Here is a 19,311-nt window from a genome sequence, read left to right on the forward strand (position 1 = left end):
AATTATAAAATTCTCTCAAAACTTACAATTTATACAAAATAGTAGCCGACATCATTATTATTATATGTTAATCTTAAAGCGAACGTTTTCGAAAAAATTACCAAAAATTCTATTCGTGACACTTTAGGTAAGCCAATTTACTTAAAATTTTGAATATCGGGTTATGTTCACTAATAACACTTAAATGAAACTTAAAAGGAAAACCAATCCAACCTGATGATGACAAAGTTGCCTCACAAAACTTACCGAGAAAAACACGTCGCTATCATTTCATCACATCTAACATCATAATCTAACTCCCCCAAGATACATATACAGGATGATCCATTTAAAAAGCACCAATCGCTAATAACTTTTTAGGAAAGCGGAAATCCGGAAAAACCTATTAAATAAACTATATGTTTTTTTTGGTCTAGTCTCCAAATTTTCTATCCCCGATGCTCTATCTTCATTTTTGGCGGAGTTACGGCCAAAAACCCAGTTGAGGTTTTATAAGGACCACTGGTTTTGACAATGATTGTGAAAACTACATAAAAAATTGAGAAAAATGACGTTGACCCCTTTTCGATAACCCTAATATTTGTCGAGATATTTAAGATCAAAGTTACAATTTTATCTTATTCGTGAACGGTTTTCAATATTAATTTTCCACCAGAAATACACCATTTTGGGAGGCGCCCTGCTTCAAAAAATGTTATTTGTGACACAAAGAAAAAAAAGATAATTGAAGATTTTAAAAAATGTATTGCAATGTAATGGTTGTGAGTAAATCAGGATAAATTAGTTTTATCATCAAATAAAAGCAACCATCACATCATTTTAATGTACCCCTGTAAGCAAGCCTTCTTGATCTATAATTACGGTAAGAATATCTTGCCAGACTGTTGGTCTAGTGGTCAAGAGCGTGGATTTGTAAGTGGGAGATCCCCAGTTCGAATCCCGCGTATGACTACATTTGATTTAAAAAAGTATTATGATGTATAAAGTATCATAAATGACTGCATACGCATACTGGTGTGTTTTAAATGGATCACCTTGTACATTAAAACGCTACATCTCGATTCATGACATACTCAATTCTAAGTGTTTTAGCACAATTTATAGACTACAATAATCTTTACAATTGAGAGAAATATGATCATTGTAGTCGCAATAGGTTTTCTCTTCTTAGCAGCATCTTACAGCTCACTGTCCGGTGATGGACAGTGTTGTCTGAAACGAGAGAACACTGTCCGGAGGCCGGAAGTGTACTGAAGAAAGCTTGTATATTATTTTACTGTCCTATAATTAATGAGAAGCCGGTATCTGTCAGTACGTTTTCTAACGAAGGAATCATAATTTGGTTTATCATATCACAGGAAATCCAGACAAAACTAATGATAAGGAATCTTCAAGTATCGTTATTGTCTCCTTACGACAGTGATTGACTAAAAATCGCTTTTTGTTGGCCATACCTAGTTTATAGCATTTATCTTATTTCTAATTTAGTCAATTACTTTACAGCAAAAGTATTAGAAACCATTACCGAGTCAATGCTAGTCATGCTTCAACTATAAAAGCCATGACTTGCTTGCGATGGAAACATTAGCTCACGTTGACTCAGTGCACACTCACTTTCTTTGAAACATCCTTGAGAACATCATGGCGGTTTCTAGGTGAATATATAGTTTTGACTGCAAGCTGTGTTGATTGCTGAACTACAATCTTAGTTTAAATTCAAGTAAAGTAATTGCCTATTTTTTTCAGGTGGACTGTACATCTAAGTACCAATTAGGTGTAGCGGACGGAGGTGACTAGCAAACATAGTTTACTGCAAATTCCTTTTATTAACCTATTAAATAAAATCCAAGGCCTAAGACCGGGGAATCGAACCCCAGTACCACAATACATATTAGCTTCACAGGTCTCGCCTTCTAACCGCTCGGCTATCGTGGCGCCTCTAAATTCCAAGTATTTTAATGGTATGTAATATGCTCTAGTTTCCCCTCCAAAAACTAGCACTACAATGTTTTAATAGAATTTGCTATTAGATAGATGATCGCTAGAGTCGTGTGACCTAGTAGCGGAGCGAACTGAAATAGACAATTTTAAATAGTCCTCTTTGATATCAATGAATAGTCTAAAGTTGCCAAAGATTAGAGATAGAAATCTGTAACTAGTCTCATTATTAAAATTATATACAGATTATATTCGACTATGATGGGATATCTTAGTTGCATGCTTCGTAGAACCCACATAACTAACCTAGTATTCTATGTATTAGGTTGCCAGGAAAGTTTTACAGATTTTAGTCTGGTATACTTCAAAAATAGTATAATTCAACTAATACTTGTTGAGTTTAATCGAAATAACACCATTAATATCAGCGCATTTTCTTGTCAACAAGAAACAAGTAGATTTGTTCAATTATGTAATAATGAATTTCTCAGGATTTTAAAGGAATTTCACGATGTGCCTTTTGGAAGTCACAAAGCAGTACGTGCAATAGAAGAGGCATTAGCTCTACTTATATAAAGCCTCCTCTTGAACATTTATTACTAATAACTGTGTAAATCTTATTCTGATTTCGATAAAATTTGGCAGGATGATGGGGTTAGGGTTCCCCTACGTAACTTTAAAGTGTCGTTCTGCTTTTACACCTGCTAGCAGGAAGTATTGCAATCGTTTCAAATTATCGACACGTGAATCTGTTTATGTTTTCACAACTTCCATTCAATTCTAAAACATTACCTAAACACAAAACATCCATATCCCTTAAATATCTACTAGGATTCTTTAATTTTTGTTTCAACACTTGTACATTCACTTAGAAGGATTTGTAACAAATAATTTCCTCATATTCAAGGACCGCAAATTATTTATTTCAGGCATGTAACCTGCGCGATTATAATACTTCCACACTGGAAGCTTGAGAAAAAGTAAAAATCCTAAAAACATTAAATTACGAAAACTTTATAGAAACTAATTTACTGAACGTCTTAAAAGTGTTGAATAATATAAAAGTTCATCAGCATCTCAACAGATCACTAGTCCAACTCAACTTGTTACACTAATTCACAAAAATTTGATCTAAAACTCAATATCACGCACTATATATGTATAACTTAAACACAGTTTATAAATTATAACTTCACTTTAAATATCACTAATATTCACTTAAAAAATCACGTTAATAAAGAGACACCAGTAACCAGTTTAAGACGGCCGCCGGTAACTGGGTAGGGAGTTCAGCTGGTAAATGTAGCTTATCTGAGCACAGTGACTTTTTTTCATTTATTTTCATTCATAATCTATAAAAATAAAATTTAATTAGAGAATATGTAATTAGTGAGTTAGGGATTTGATGTAATTCATAAATGAAAACAAAAGTTTGTCCTCCTCCGTATTGTTCATATTGTTATTCTCCATATTGTTCATATGGTTATTCTCCATATTGTTCATATTGTTATTCTCCATATTGTTCATATTGTTATTCTCCATATTGTTCATATTGTTATTCTCCATATTGTTCATATTGTTATTCTCCATATTGTTCATATTGTTATTCTCCATATTGTTCATATTGTTATTCTCCATATTGTTCATATTGTTATTCTCCATATTGTTCATATTGTTATTCTCCATATTGTTCATATTGTTATTCTCCATATTGTTCATATTGTTATTCTCCATATTGTTCATATTGTTATTCTCCATATTGTTCATATTGTTATTCTCCATATTGTTCATATTGTTATTCTCCATATTGTTCATATTGTTATACTCCATATTGTTCATATTGTAAAAGTAAAGTAAAGTAATCGCCTATTTTTTTCAGGCGGGGCTTAACGTCCAGCTAGGTGTCGTGGACGGAGGCGACTAGCAAAACTACTGTAAATTTCTTTTATTAACCATCAAATAAAATCCAAGGCCTAAAGACGGGGAATCGAACCCAATACCATAATACATTATTGTTCATATTGTATTCTCCATATTGTTATTCTCCCTATTGTTTTTGGAATTTATTTCTAATCTTTTTTAATAATGTATTCTTTAATATTCTGAATTCTACTCGTAAGTTTGGTCTTTTACAATAAGTGTTATATCCAATAAGAGTTTTATCGATGTCACATTCACGTGTGAAATTTATGTTAGAGAGATGTCTGTTTAGTTAAGAAAGTAATTTACATATGCCTGCATCTAGTTTCAGTATGAGTAAAATAAAATTTGGCAAAAGAAGTGGCAGGGAAATCATTGTAATCGTAAATAGCTTAATTATTCTAGATATCCTAATATTTATATACAGGGTGAACCAGTAAGTATTGTCCGTAAGCCTACTTTGTGTAGTACATCTAAAGTGGAGTTCAATGACGTATTGGCCAATTTCATATTTTCCTCTGTTCTTGAGTGACGTCACTTTAATTTTTTTTCTAAAATCATTTCTTTTTTCCAATAAAAATGTTATTACTCAGAAAGTTTTAGTCCAAATTCGATTCTGATGACACGGTTAGAAAGACACATAAATTTTCTAAAAATTGATACCATTTTGAAGCATAGATTATTTTCCAAACAGCCTCAATCTTCCTCCTGGATACTGTAAAAATAAAAGTAATCGAAATTTTTGAAGAAAACTCATTAGGCCCTTATGTGATGATCATTATCAGACCTAGGTGCTGGCACTTTTTATAAAAGTTTCCTTGTTTAATGGGCTTTCAAACGGTATATCATTTTCCAGGATTCCTTTTATCTTCATATGAGAAATGACGTTTGTTTTACAAGAAAACGTGTTCACAGTGTTAGTTATCAAGTTGTTTAATTCATTGAAAACTCTTTTTGATGGACCAGTAGTCAATTTTTAAAGTAGATTGTCTTAAAATAAGGAAGTAAAAGGTTACAAATCGCACTTTAAACATTTAACTCTGATCTCTCTGAAATATACCGTTAGAAAGCCCATTAGGCAAGGAAACTTTTTATAAAAAGTGCCAGCACCTAGGTCTGATAATGATCACATAAGGGCCTAATGGGGTTTTCTTAAAAATTTCGATTACTTTTATTTTTCCAGTATCCAGAAGGAAGATTGAGGCTGCTTGGAGAATAACTTATGCTTCGAAATGGTGTCAATTTTTAGAAAATTTATCTGTCTTTCTAACCGTGTCATCAGAATCGAATTCGGACTAAAACTTTCTGAGTAATAACATTTTTATTGGAAAAAAGTAATGATTTTAGAAAAAAAAAATTAAAGTGACGTCACTCAAGAACAGTGGAAAATATGAAGTTGGCCAATACGTCATTGGAACTCCACTTTAGATGTACTACACACAGTAGGCCTATGGACAATACTTACTGGTTCACCCTGTATATAAATATATCGTTGAAAATATTTAAAGTTATTCAAATCATGGGAAAAAAATCTATCCAAAAGGTACAAAAATCTCTTCAACAAAAACTTACAGAATAAAAAGTCAAGTATAAGGGTTGATTAAAAGAAAATGTTTACATATCAGCTAGTATACATTTCATGCATACTTCACCTTGTTGTTTCTGCCATTTAGAAATGTAAAAACGTATGTTTTATTCAAATTTTACAACAATAGTATCATTTCAGTAATTTTACTGGATATTAATAATAATAATAATGTACTTCGAGTGAAAACTCATTTTGGGAAATTAGCATTTGCAAAAGTTCTCGAAACGCCTTGAGAGAAATCGTATTACAGGAACCTAATTCCTATAGTAAAAGCTCTCTAATCTCTCTACGCCACTATACTAAATGGAAATCTTATTTTGTTCACGCAGTACATCAGGCTTCACTTAACTTCATTCATTCCAAAACTAGATCAGAATAGCACAAAGTCCTTCTATAAGACAGCGTTATTGAAAGGCGCTTCAAAGACATATTATTAGTTTGGCGCATAGAGGTATCCTTGCCAACAAAAGAAATCTGATAATCTAAGAAAGGTTCTGTGACAAGAAATCCAATTTGATTAGCAGCTTTGCTTCCTCAAATCAAGGCCTGATTTTACCACTAAATCAAAGAAATTCAATTTAGAAATTGATCCCCCCGGCTGTTACTACTCAAGTCAAAGCTTTCCGTTAATAAACGTAACTCCTAACTCATATTGAGTATACTTAGTAACGAAAGATGGATATTTTATCTGGGTAGGCTGTATTCACTGTAAATCTTAAATTTTATATCAACAAAACTTATGTCCTGCTATAAAATACAAATCATGAGAACCTTTTGCTAGAGGTCCAGCAGTAAAAAAAACTCCTGTAAATTTTAATTTAGCACAGGAATCTAATTAACATTTTTAAATTTCTTGATGAAAATTAATGTACAAATAAACGATATCAATTGTTATCAAAGTTTCCAAAAGTAAAATGGATTTTTATGTGCTTTTAATATATTCAGTAAGGATTCATGAAAACATGGTTCTAAGATGAACTGGAAGTATTTACGAAACTCCAAAAGAAATAAGAGAATTCAGTTCAGAAAAATTGGAAACTAATTTAAATAAAACAAAATTTTTCGAACTTTTCAAACTATCTGAAATTGTGAGCTAAAATTCCAATGAAATGATATGCTGCTGGTTTTTGCGCCTTTGGTCGTTTAATCAATCCTTTTACTTAACTTTTAAAACTCATTTTTGTTAAGGAGATAGAAATTATGAACATATCTTTTAGTTTTAATTTTTTTAGTGGGTGAAGAATGTCGGAGATTCTATTAAAGTATTCGTTAACTTCTCCTTTTCAATTAAAGCCAAGCTTAAAAATGTCGCATTAATGAAACAAGAAAGTAGAGATACACTTGTCAGGAATAGACTAACGAATTTTCTGAACAGATACTGGACATCTAACAGAGCATTAAAATTTAGTCACAAAATGATCTCAACATATAAACAAACCTCATCTCTCAGACAAATCCAAGGGATAGCCGAAAGACTACTCTTTGGACCCTTAATACTTGAGTAATCATAAAAGGCTGCGAGAAGCTTCATCAGCCTTTGGTACAATTATTATTGAACGTTCAGACATCGTTTATTTGTAGGTCAAGTAATTTAAGATGTTTATATTTTATTTTGTCGAAGAATATATTGGGTAGAATCAGCCTTGGAGCCTTTAAGGCCACTGAGTATTACATTGAACCGTTGAGAATAACTATTTGTCAATATAGATTAGATTAGACTAGATTTTATTTAATTTGTTTTTTAGGGTGAAACCCCCATACAAATGGAGTTATTTCTTACATGGTATACATTGCAAATAACAAAAAAAAACAGCATTAAACGTAGTAAAAAATTATAAATGAAAAGAAAGCCAATGAAAATTGTTCTCTCTACTATAAAATATTTAATACCTTAAGCATTCTTTTGTAAAAAAAAAAAATAATTAATATATAAACATAATAATATATTATTATTAATGTAATTTGTATATAATTTATTATTTACTTCAGAAAGAAGCTTTTTTGTCATTTGTTAACGTAATACATGATATAAGTTGTTATAAAATTTCCGAAAGTAAAATGGATTTTTAAGTGCTTTTAATATCTTCTAAAAAGATCTATTAAAACATGGTTCATAGGGGAAATGGAACCCACCGATAAAGTATTGGTCCAAGTGTGATAATTTTCAGTTCTATAAGAGTTTATAATACCCGAAGCTATTCCCACTGCACTGCCGGCCTCCGGACAGTGTTCTCTTATTACAGACAACACGGTCTATCACCGGGTAATGATCTTTAAGAAGGTACTAAAAGAGGAAATCTAACAGCCAACAGTTTAATCCTTATTAATGTTTAATAGGAAATGATACCATCACTGAAATAGCACTTCAGAGGGAGCCCCACCATCCCTTACGCAGAATCGGATTTTCCCATGAAAATTTAACTAAAGGTTATGGAACATCTCTTCTGACACACTTGAAATGTTCCGCTAGATTGTGCTGTGTAATCTGTAATGGTTGATAACCTGCTTATAGTGAACTAGGAGGTAATCTTGTATTTTTAATTGCAGTGTTTCGTTAGTCACTGAATCCTTTCGTTATTAATCTCAAGATATTTCTGTAAGTATCAATCGTTTCATTCAAAACTGCCAAATAGTAACAAAGGTGTTATTATCTTCTGCAAGATGGTTCCTCACAGAAATTAGTTTAGTACATAGGTCTAGTAAATGAAGTCAAATTGGTCCATTCTAATTTGAATGGTTTAAACTGGAGTGCATAGAATTAAAAAAAAAAAAATACTAAAAATTAAGCTCATATATTACGTTTCACTTATCTAAAATAGAATACGGCAATGATTTCTCGGTTCATGAGATGGCATTTATGCCATGGAGGTTTACTTGACAGTATGTTCTTAGATTTAATAATCATATCTGATGCGTTTCTTCAAGTGAGGAAACGTGGAAGTTTTGACAGTTGAAGAAAAAGAAGAAGAAGAGGAAAAATATGGACCTAACCCTGGAACGTCTCAAGGATCTTGAGTCAAGAATTCAATAACTGGCATCTAGGAGATAAACATGTAATGAAGTTTTTATGACCTTTAATATGAATGAGGAACCCACTAAATAGTAATGTGAGTGTTATTATCTTCTGCAAGATGGTTCCTCACAGAAATTAGTTTAGTACATAGGTATAGAAAAATGTCGTTCAAATTGGTTGCTGTGGTTTAAATTTGAACTACTAGAATTACTAGAAATTAAGTTCATTTATTACGCTTCACTTATCAAAGAATACGGCAGTGATTTCTCGCCTCTTGACATGTTATTTATTCCGTTGAGATTCGACATTGGAAGAAAAAGAAGCAGAAGAAGAAAATGGACCTAACCCTGGAACGTCGCAAGGATCTTGTTCAAGTCAAGACTTCAGTAACTGGCAACTAAGAGATAAAACATGTGATGAAGTCTTTATGGCCTTTAATATGGATGAGGAACCCACCAAATAGTAATCTGGGTGTTACTATCTTCTGCAAGATGGTTCCTCATAGAAATTAGTTTAGTACATAGGTCTAGTAAATGACATTCAAATTGGTTGCTTTAAATTTGAAGGGTTAGAATTGGAGTGCAATAGAATTACCGAATTACTAAAAATTAATCCCATATATTACGCTTCAGTTATCTAACAATGGGAACGGCGGCTATTTCTCACCTATTGATATTCATTTATTCCGTTGAGGTTATCGTATCCGACGCGTTTCTTTAAGAATCCGGACATGTGGAAGATTTGACACTGGAAGGCGAAGAAGTGATGTTAGGAGATACAAGTGATGAAATGTTTAAGAAACAATGGACAAGGTTTCCGCCATAATAGATGTGGCTGAATTCCGTAATTTGTATCAAGAACAGCCTTTCTATTCAACCCTGCGCTTAGTTTAGGCGATTTATTCAAAACTTTGCTGATATAGCAAAACGCTTTACAGAATTTTTGGGAAAATAAGAATTGCAAGTGTTATTTTGCAAACTTTTTCATTTCTCTTTTAGTCTCAAGGTGTTTCTTGTAAATTATTGAAATAGAATATCCTTAACGAAGTGTTGAGTCATTTCATTCTAATACCTTATTTTACCCACCAAATAGGAACGAAAGGGTTATAAAGTTGTAGAACTACTTATGCGCAAGTATGCTAAGTTTAAAGGAAATAGTAGAAGCCTTTTTTGAAAACACCAGTAAAAATTGGAAAATCAATGTAAGTAAAAAGGCCATTCTAGTTGGCTGTTTTTCTTGAAAAGCTTATTGTCAGGTTCGACGGTGTCTCCTGTGCTGGGTATCGAATTTTTAATTGTTAACTTTTTATAATAATCAGAGGTTTAACAAATTTGAAGTCGTAGTGGAAAATTGTGATTTAGAATCTTCAAGTGAATCTTAGAAGAAAAGGAAAGTCAAACAGCTGGTTCTGCGATTTTTTCTTTTTGCCAAGCGAGCTCTCCCTCAGGAGGAAAGTAATGCTCTATAACAACGCAAGATTTTTTCTGACCAATATAATCCATCTGAAACTAGGTGTAATTTAACAAATTCTGTTACTTGTTCAAAACTAGATATAATTTTTCAAAACTTCAACGGGCTCATCTAGAGGCAATTATTACTATTATTATTGCATAGGAGCAAATAATTTAGTTTTATTTATTTATATATTTATTTTTATATGGACAAAAGTCAAATTACAATTTTTTATATTAGTGTAAATTTGACAATTACAAGAAGCCAAGAAATGAGTACCAAATGTACGAAATACATTCAAAGTAATATACGTAATAATAAAAGAAATATAATGTTATATCTTCAGGAAAATAATTAATCAATAAAATAGAATTTATACGTAATAATTTTAACTAATTGAAAGCAAAATAAAATGAAGTGGCAAAGGTAGCAATGTAATTAATACATAAAATAACTATAATATATCCCATTATCATCCTAAATATTAAATTAATTACTTATCAGAACTGTCTATTTAGTAACTGAAATAAACTAGATACAATTTTAATCATAATGACAAGATTTTTTGGCGTGATTTAAAAGATGTGAAAATCAATTGAAGTATATCACAGTTGTTGCTATGATATTTGCTAGCGACATGATTCTCAACAACGTATAGTTCAACTTGTAATTGGTGGACTGATAAGGGGTAGAAAAAAAAAAAACTATCTGTGGGGCTTGTTGGCACGAATAGTTTATTATTTTTATGTATTTATTTTAAGATACAGGATCTATCAACAGCTTATTGATAATTTGGAAAAAGAAAGTTCAAATCAGCTTCATGTCCTCACCTTTAAAGAGTGGTAATGTAGATAATTGAACTAATTTTGGATTAAGTTATTTCTGTAACAGAATGTTTGAGATGTAAGCAATTTTTCGTAAAAACTTCCATTGGATATGTTCGATACTACGAATAGTGCAGAGATACTGAGGGCTCCAAAAAAGAGAACAATATTCTAAAATAGGCCAGACAAGGAATATAAAAAATAATGTTTTTGAAAGTATGGTATTTAGGGGAAAAAATACAGATTTAATAGCATTGCCAATAATATATTGTAATTATAATTTATATGAAATGCTAAGGTTTCATCAAAATAAACATCTCAATTTTTGATTGCAAAGATTCTTTTATTTTGCGGGAAAAGTATTTCAAAGAATATCTTGATATATTGCTTAATGTGTTATCCTGAGAACATCTACAAAGCCAATTGGTGTAACATGGATGTAAAGGATTCTGCAGGGTTCTTAATGGATTTAAAAAATTAAATCATGTAATAATTGCAGTAAAAGACAGTTGTGCGTTAGTTTAGTACCAGATTTTGCTAAAGTAATTGCAATGGTATGGGATGCCAGCGAGTGCCATACTTCCTGGACGATTAGCCTAGAACTCAATGCACCATCCAGCCTGTAATGCATTCATTGTACTGCCTGGTTGATTAAATGAATCCCCTGCGCCAGTATCTAACACAACTTCCTCTTAAATCTCACTAACACTAGCATCTTTTACATCAATAATTACTATCACTAACACAGTTTTTGTTACAGCAAAAAAAAAATTGTGTTATGCGATGATTTATTGGAAAAACTCAACATTTATGTCTCTAACTCCGAACATTTGAGTAATTTTTAATTGTTACCAAACATAATACAGTTTTTAACTGTACATTAAATTGAAAGTAACATTATTCGAACCTGCCCTAAAACGATATTTTTCTAGATAGATACAAGAATAATTGCAGTAAAGAAAAGACTGTACTTAGCCCTACTCTCTCCCTGAGTACAGTGCAATCTTGAAGGATATGCCGGTCTTCCCATGCTTGCATTAGGATCATTTTACAAGAAGAAGAAGTCCACTGTCTCATTTGGGTCGATATGCAAGACTCGATAGAAGCAGATACGCCACAATCCTCTACCACTAAGTTGTACTGCCAGAGTTAGGGAAAGCAAATTCTAACTGACTCTGGGCGGGACCGCGTACATTTAGCAAGTGCACTTCCAGCTACAGACTGGCACCAGGGATTGATTTAAAATTGTGGTTCTCATAACCGCGGTTATTAGAGTAATTTTTAACTCTTCCGATCACTACGATTCCAACCCGATTGCAAGCAACGGGGCTTAGGGATTAAGGTTGCGCCCGTAATTCAGTAAATCATATCTAAGGTATAACATGACTGATCGCACACCTGATGAACTTATCATCTCCTGATTTGTGTCCATTTCTGGAAGGACAAAGGTTCAGTAACCCGGGCAAGTTGTAGGCAACCCTGCAAGGAGTTAGGAGAGGGATGGGAGAAAGAAGGAGGGAATCCCCAAAAGCCAGTAGAGTGTCTTCGGGGCAGAAAGAGACTCTATTTTATACAATACATTGTTGCATCTGGTCTTATTCAAAACAAGGAGGGACTAAATCACCATTTCTCCTAATTCATCCACCGCCACCTAATTTCTCGAACTTTGTGGTATTCTATAATCCTCCAGCTTCCCCATAGTTGGATGGACTCCAAACTGACGCTCCGGCGTCCCTTTTGTGTGGTCGTTGGGCGGGGAAAAATGGACAATATTTGCATGTATTCCTTCTTATATGGTTGTCATTTTTTATGCGATCTGTTAATAATAGATCTACATATATACAATTGTTACACCAATTTCAAAGAGAATCGTAGAAGCTATTTAAAAAAAAAAAAAAAAAATTATCATTAAGTTGTATCTTGTCCTTGCTTGCCAATTTTGACCAAAACCTTATTATGGTATTCTCTGGTAGCATCCAGGAGAAATACCAAATTCCAATTTACGACGATTTTTCGTTTTTGAGATACAGTGCTAACATTCACATACTAATTTGTAAACATACTTTGCACAATTACAAGTAAAAAAAAAATTTGATGTGGAACAACACCAAAGTTTCATGTGATTTTCATTTTTACGTTTATCTTTAATAAATTTTAGGAAATTAAATTTTAATAATTGCAAAAGAAAGGTTGTGGATCAATCATATCAGAGGTTTTGACATTTACAAAATGTTTATTGTGGCGGCAACGTAAATAGAGAAAGGAACGTCTCAAAATGAATTCTCATTCGTAATGGCTGACTGTACACTGTTAGTACTGGAAATTCCAAGCTGTACAAGATTAATCAAACATTTGTGAAATGTTAATGTACATGCTTGAAATTCCAGATTGCATTGTCAAAAGTGGCTAAGTATGTCTTTAGTTCTCAGTAAGTCTCTACAAAAATATGTTAACTGTCTTGGCCAGCCACTAATGAAGTCTCAATTCAAGACATCTCTTAGCTTAGAACAACTTCATTCTGTTTGTATATATTACTTTATAGTCTACTGCTATAAAGTAGGACTGAAGTAGGCAATAATAAAGTTTTTGTCACGTGTTCTTTGAAATTTCAGTTACACTTTTCTGAGGAACAAACTTTATTTAATTTTTCTCTGCTAGCTCTGAAATGTGCTCAAGGAATTGTGAGCAATTTAAATTCTTGTTATTGTATATTTTTATATATTTCTTAAATATCTGAGGAAGGGACAGAAATTAGTACTGAACTTTTATTACTCGTTAGAAAGATGGAACACAATTAATTCTTTATAAAACAACAAAATGATCTGTTACTTTCTGTTTTTAATTTAACTAAATGAAAAGGCACTACTATTGCTATATTTTTTTTATATACATTCCGCTGGGCTTAAATTATTCCTTTGAGGCAACAGCTCTCTATTATTATTATTATTTATTTATTTTAAATTCATTACACATTAAACAGTTCAAATGTGAATATGCTATAGATATGCCAAATTATGGCATGATAAAAAGTTGGGAAGTTCCCCCCCCCCCCCAGTAAAGTTATTCCCTACAAATATATCTAAAGCGAAATCACATTACATGGGGCTCCTTAAAAATCACAAAGAAAAGAACCAACTTACAACTTATTTAGTTATTTTTCCTAATTAATTGCCAATAAGCCATACTTGTTACTTTAAATTTTAGAAGTGTGGGGCTCAACCAAACTCTCTAACTCCAAACGCCTACAGACACTACAATCTAAAATCTTACAGAAAATCCTTAATGTTCCATACTACATTTCTAACCTTACCATACACACTGACCTTCATATCCTTTTTGTAACCGATCTAATAAAGTCTCGCTACCGCAACTTTTACAGCCTACTAGATCTCCATCCTAATCCTCTTGTGCAACAACTCTCCTCTCCTCACCTTCCAGACAATCCTCCTCGTCGCTTGAAGCGGAGGTGGCCTAGGGACCTACTGATATGGGTGTAATATCCACTGAGAAAGAGTTCCACCAATGGGTGGTTGCTCTTACATGACTTTCACGTGAATTTAACCAGTATCATCAAATTTACTTGATGCAACATTTGTTGTAGTTGTAAATATGGCAAATAAAGTGAAAAAAAAGTGAACTGGCAGAAATGTTGGCTTGTATTTGCTTACTGAAGTAACAAGTCATCCTAGGTATTTAAAGCTGTATACTCGCTGAACCTACATTTAAAAGACCAGAATCGTTTCCGACACCAGATTGCCTTGTCCACAGCAAATATTTCATTTTTGTTTTTTTATTTACTTCTAGATTTATCTTATTTAAAAGATCCTGCCAGTGCGGCCTCGTTTCGCGCTGTACTGATATCATCAGTAGATTCCAAGTATTGACGAAAACTTTCTGTTGACTCAAATCGTGCCATTAAGGTAGGATTGGTACGTATTACTCTTGTTACCTTTTCCAAAAAATAGGTTAAACTACGCAGGGGATAGTGGAATACCCTGCCTTAGACCCAAGGGCCCACAATTTTGGGAATTCTGTAGCGTCATTCTTTTTAACCGAACTAACTTTCGTGGAAAACTTAATTCCATCATCCAAAGAAGCAGTCCTTGTCTATCTAAACTTTCATGAGTTCTATAAAATTATTTTGAAGTAGAACGTTAAATTCAAAAAAATTTACCTGCATTATCCTAAAGGTAAAAACGTGTTGTAGATCGCTCTGATTTGAAACCTCACTTGTACTCTCCTACCTTAGTCTCTACCACTTAGCCTAATAATAATTTAATAACAGAATAACTTTAAGCAAGTAAGTGTCAAGGAAATTTAGCAACAGTTTTCGGGATATTTTCAGCTACTTTTAATAAATTCATATTTACATTTTCAATAATATCTTTTATTAAAGTGGCTGAAAGCGGGTTCCATTGTTCTGCAAACGTTTATTACTATCGACACGAACCTAGTGTTTATTTAATCATTTTATTTTTGTTTTTACTTTCACGTGAGTGTTTTTCTTCTACACTTTAAGCATGAAAGAATAATGATATTAGTGCATCACGTTCTTATTTTACGATTTAGAAAAGACGCGATAAAAATGAATGGAAATGACCACGAAATACAGCTTTTTTTCCGGCTCTAGAAGACCCATTGAATGGACCGTCGAGTCGGAGGTTAATAATTTTCGATTAGTATAAAAAAAAAATGTTGAAATCGGTGACTCTAACACTGTATCCATCTTTTTTTTAGTGCTTAAAACCTCATAAAAGTGAAGTCGTATTGTATTATTTATTAGTTCAGGCCCAAAATTGCTATTTAATAAAAATCATATAAATTCGTGTGAAAGAAACAGGAGACAATGTTTGTGAGTTTTGTGCAGAGCCGAGTTGATCGAGTGAATGGCCTAAGAATAACTTTGTTTGTCTTGGAATCGCCGTTCGCTGGCGTCTCTTTCAACCATAACCTATTTAGCTTGTGTACTTGGCCGACCACGTTCGTCCCAATAACGCTATTGATGAATATAAGCTTGTCTACTCGAATCTACTTTATTTACTTCCAAATAATAATAAACTCTAGAAGGGATGTGTTCACCCCCAGTACTCAGTTTCTAGTTATCTGTACAGGCGCTCTAGTACCACAATAAAACGAATCCCTCCTTTTCTCCTCTCCTTTACTAGGCAAGTATTGCAATCATGTCAAATTTTCGACTTTCTTTTTTCATGAGAAATATTCGTTTTTACATCCTATGAGTTTAAAAAGTGGTTTTTTAGAAAAGCGTGTCAATAATAACTTTATTTTAATAAAAAGATGAAAGAAGAAGTAGTCTTTTATTTACAGAAGATACAAATATAAAAATAAAAATTCATTCTTTACTTAGTTAACAGAAAATTGACCCAAAAATCAATCCCATAATAAAACAAAAATAAACTAAACTATTGAAACTAAAATCAAGCAAATGTGGTTTAAATAGCATTAATTGAAACGAAAATTAAAGGCACATTGTCGCTGACCATCAGAGGAGTCCAAAAGAGTATACACAACCTCTAATGATACTATCTGAGCCTTTCGCATTTAGAATGTGAAAATATTTAAAAAGCGAAAAAAGTTTAAAATATTTAGCTTATTTTGTATTTTTATTTAATTATTCAATTTAATATTAAAAAAAGGAAATATTTAATTATTAAACTCTCTTATTAATTCTGTCCTACGCTTTGCAAATGGATACCAAGGAATGCCAGTCTTTTTCCATTGATTGGCCAAATCTTACACTCGCTTGATAAAAAGAAAAATAGCGGATTCGCAATTCCGACAAGATAGGACAGTTATCTAGAAAGTGAATCAGATCTTTCCGTTCATTTTATTGCATAGACTGTATTTATTTTTTAAGTTTATTTTAAAATACTCATAATTCAAATTAAATGCTTATAATTAAAGTAAATCTTACTTCCTATTTTAATTGTCTATTTTATTTTCCTCCAAAGGATTACCTGTTCAAGTGAATTTTATCTTTTTAGTGGTATTTGAGGTGTTTATATACAGGAAACGTACTGGAGTTAACAACTTCAGTCCGAAATCGTGCATTGGTGACTTACCGAATTTCGTTAATAATTACATTAAAACCTTTCCTCATTAAAACATTATTTTAGGGGCATTCTGTTGAGGGATGGTTTAGGTTTTCTTTCGTGTCATTTTGATATATTTTACAGTTTTATATAATGTTGGTGATGTAAATAATATTTAAATATGTTTTAGAGTTCGGAGTTTCCTATTCATACTGAGTTTTATTTTAATTCTTATTCATTTAAGTTTTGTCGCTTTAAGAAAAATCATACTTTCGAATTGTTATTTACCTTAAGAGAAACACATGGGGGCGTATCACACCAGAATTGAGCTTGCTTGCTGCTCCATCTGTGGAGTTAAAAAAAAAAGAAGGGTCGGTGGCCCTTAGGGCCAAACATTATTTGCATAAGGGTGTTTTCCTTGGATTATAAATTGCTTAATTAATTTACAAGTTTAATTATTGGAACAACTTCTTCACGGCTAAATAGTTACGAGAGAGTACTTCCCCAGCAGAGGCATGCCCAGACCTGCAGACCCCTCTGGGCAAAAGAATGTTTACAGTTTGATGGCTAAAAGAGTGGGTGCCCTCAGTAATTATTGAATCTGTTTTTTTTTTTTTAATCACCCATTAACACCCACGATGCTGTTATCTTATGGCTGTTTGAGCTACAAAATATTATCTGTAAGTTACTGGAACAGAATTAATTCATCTTGAAGCATTCAATTGAGAGTTATTTGTCTTATAGTAATTCCTTATAGTAAAATCAATCATTCTGTTTATCACTAGTACCAATCGATTTTGCAAGTTTTTTTTAAAATTCTTTCTCTAAAACAGTTCCACTGATTTTCTTAAATTATTTTGTTTTTCATCTAATCACAACTGTTGGCATTTTAGGTAGCTCGTATTTCATTGCTGGCAACCTAGTATAAATTGTATTGAAATATGTTGGGAAGGTAGTCCCTTATAGTATTAAAACCATGAATTATGTAACAGTAACCTTCCATCTTTCCTACCTCCACAAACCAGTTTCTTAAGAAGGATACCCAGAGTTGTCCGAAACGTGGAAAATTAAAGTTTTTTTTGTTTTTTTGCCACAGTCAACTATTGAAGTTTATATTAAAATAATTAATTATTGGAGACTTCTTCAAAGGAGTTGCATGAGGTTTGTATTACCTTTCATTGGAGATAGGGTAGCTAATTATGAAAACATATTTAAAATCAAATTAACGTATGGTTGAAAATGAGAAATTATATACAATTTAAACAGTAATTTTTTTATTTTATTAATGAAATATAACGTATCAATAACAAGAACTTAGGTCTTTATAAAATTATTTACATAGTTCTTGCTGAAGTTCTGCTTTTGGTCAGTCTGCAGAGTAACGTTGACTGCCCTACAGCACTTAACTGAAAGCAATAGTTCTTTACAATATTTAAATTTGATCCAAAATGGAATAAAAATTATTGCCAATTTCAGTTCTATATTATAATTATTTTTTGCCGAGTTTTCGACCCATCGACTTGGCCATTTTCAGACTTTATACTAATTCACTATAAACTCTTTTTTTTACTTGGTCTAAAAAAGTGTTAAAAGTTAATCTCAAAGGTTACCTGTTGATGTAGCTGATTTTGTCCTAGCTGGCATATTTATTGTATTCCAAACTGGTTTTGGTCTTTCATAGATTATCGGTGGCAGATTAATCAGTGAGGTGTAAAGAACTCGACTTTACTTATGTTCCCATCTCTACATTTGCTGACTCGGAAAGTAGTGTAAGACTGAAACATAAGTGAAGTCGAATTTGCTACAACCTACTGATAATGGATTTCTCTATAATGAATTTTTTACCTCAGATATTGGTTGAAAGTGACCGAAACCGGTCAAGGATACAATAAACATGCCTGTCCAGGACAGATAAAATCAGCGGTATTATCCAGCACTGCGGTCCTAACCACATTTTTAATTGTTGATGATTCTTTGGTTTGCAACTGTTTGTTTGAGTATTTGTTGTACTGTTTGATGTTACCAATATTTAAAAATCAATTTTTCTTTCCTTTCGATGAATCAGTTACCAAAAAACAGATGAATAGTACCATAAAGTTTATCCCTGTTCGGGTTGTTCACAGAAGCTAACTTTTATCTCTTTTTTCCTTAGAAAGGCTAGCCTTTAAATATACTAAGAAACAATGCAACTATTGTTTGTTTATAACGTATCGTCAGGGAATCCTGAACACCATAAATCTGTTGTATTATTTTGTTCCAACATATATATTGTACTAACACAAATTTAAAATTCATAATTTAAATAATTTTCTTACGCTACAATTTATAAAATAAAATTATTTTAGTTCAAATTTAAGTTTCTAATGTCCATGCAGTCTATGTGCATAGAAAAAAAGGGTAAAATACAGTATAAAGTCCAACAAGGTATACCTAATTAAGGATTGAATTAGAGCCTGGCATACTACAAGATATTCTACATTTAAGGTCCATTATCGGGATAACCTGATTCAACAGAATGGTTCAGAT

General features: G+C 32.3%; 1 protein-coding gene across 3 annotated transcripts in view; it reads left to right on the plus strand.

The window, feature by feature from the left end:
- The window catches only part of rk (G-protein coupled receptor rickets), a 144,749-nt gene that overhangs the window by 82,458 nt on the left and 42,980 nt on the right, over positions 1-19,311 (plus strand). For 2 of the 3 annotated variants that reach the window (XM_074137956.1, XM_074137955.1), the window contains exon 1: positions 17,480-17,946. The exons of the other annotated variant lie outside the window; for it this stretch is intronic. In XM_074137956.1, the coding sequence (XP_073994057.1) occupies positions 17,942-17,946 (5 nt within the window). In that variant the 5' untranslated portion in view covers positions 17,480-17,941. Of the gene's footprint in view, positions 1-17,479; positions 17,947-19,311 lie in introns of those variants that run through there. 3 annotated transcript variants of the gene reach the window in all.

Source organism: Rhodnius prolixus, unplaced genomic scaffold, assembly GCF_049639745.1.
Source record: "Rhodnius prolixus isolate KJV_2025 unplaced genomic scaffold, Rpr scaffold_11, whole genome shotgun sequence".
Classification (NCBI taxonomy): domain Eukaryota; kingdom Metazoa; phylum Arthropoda; class Insecta; order Hemiptera; family Reduviidae; genus Rhodnius; species Rhodnius prolixus.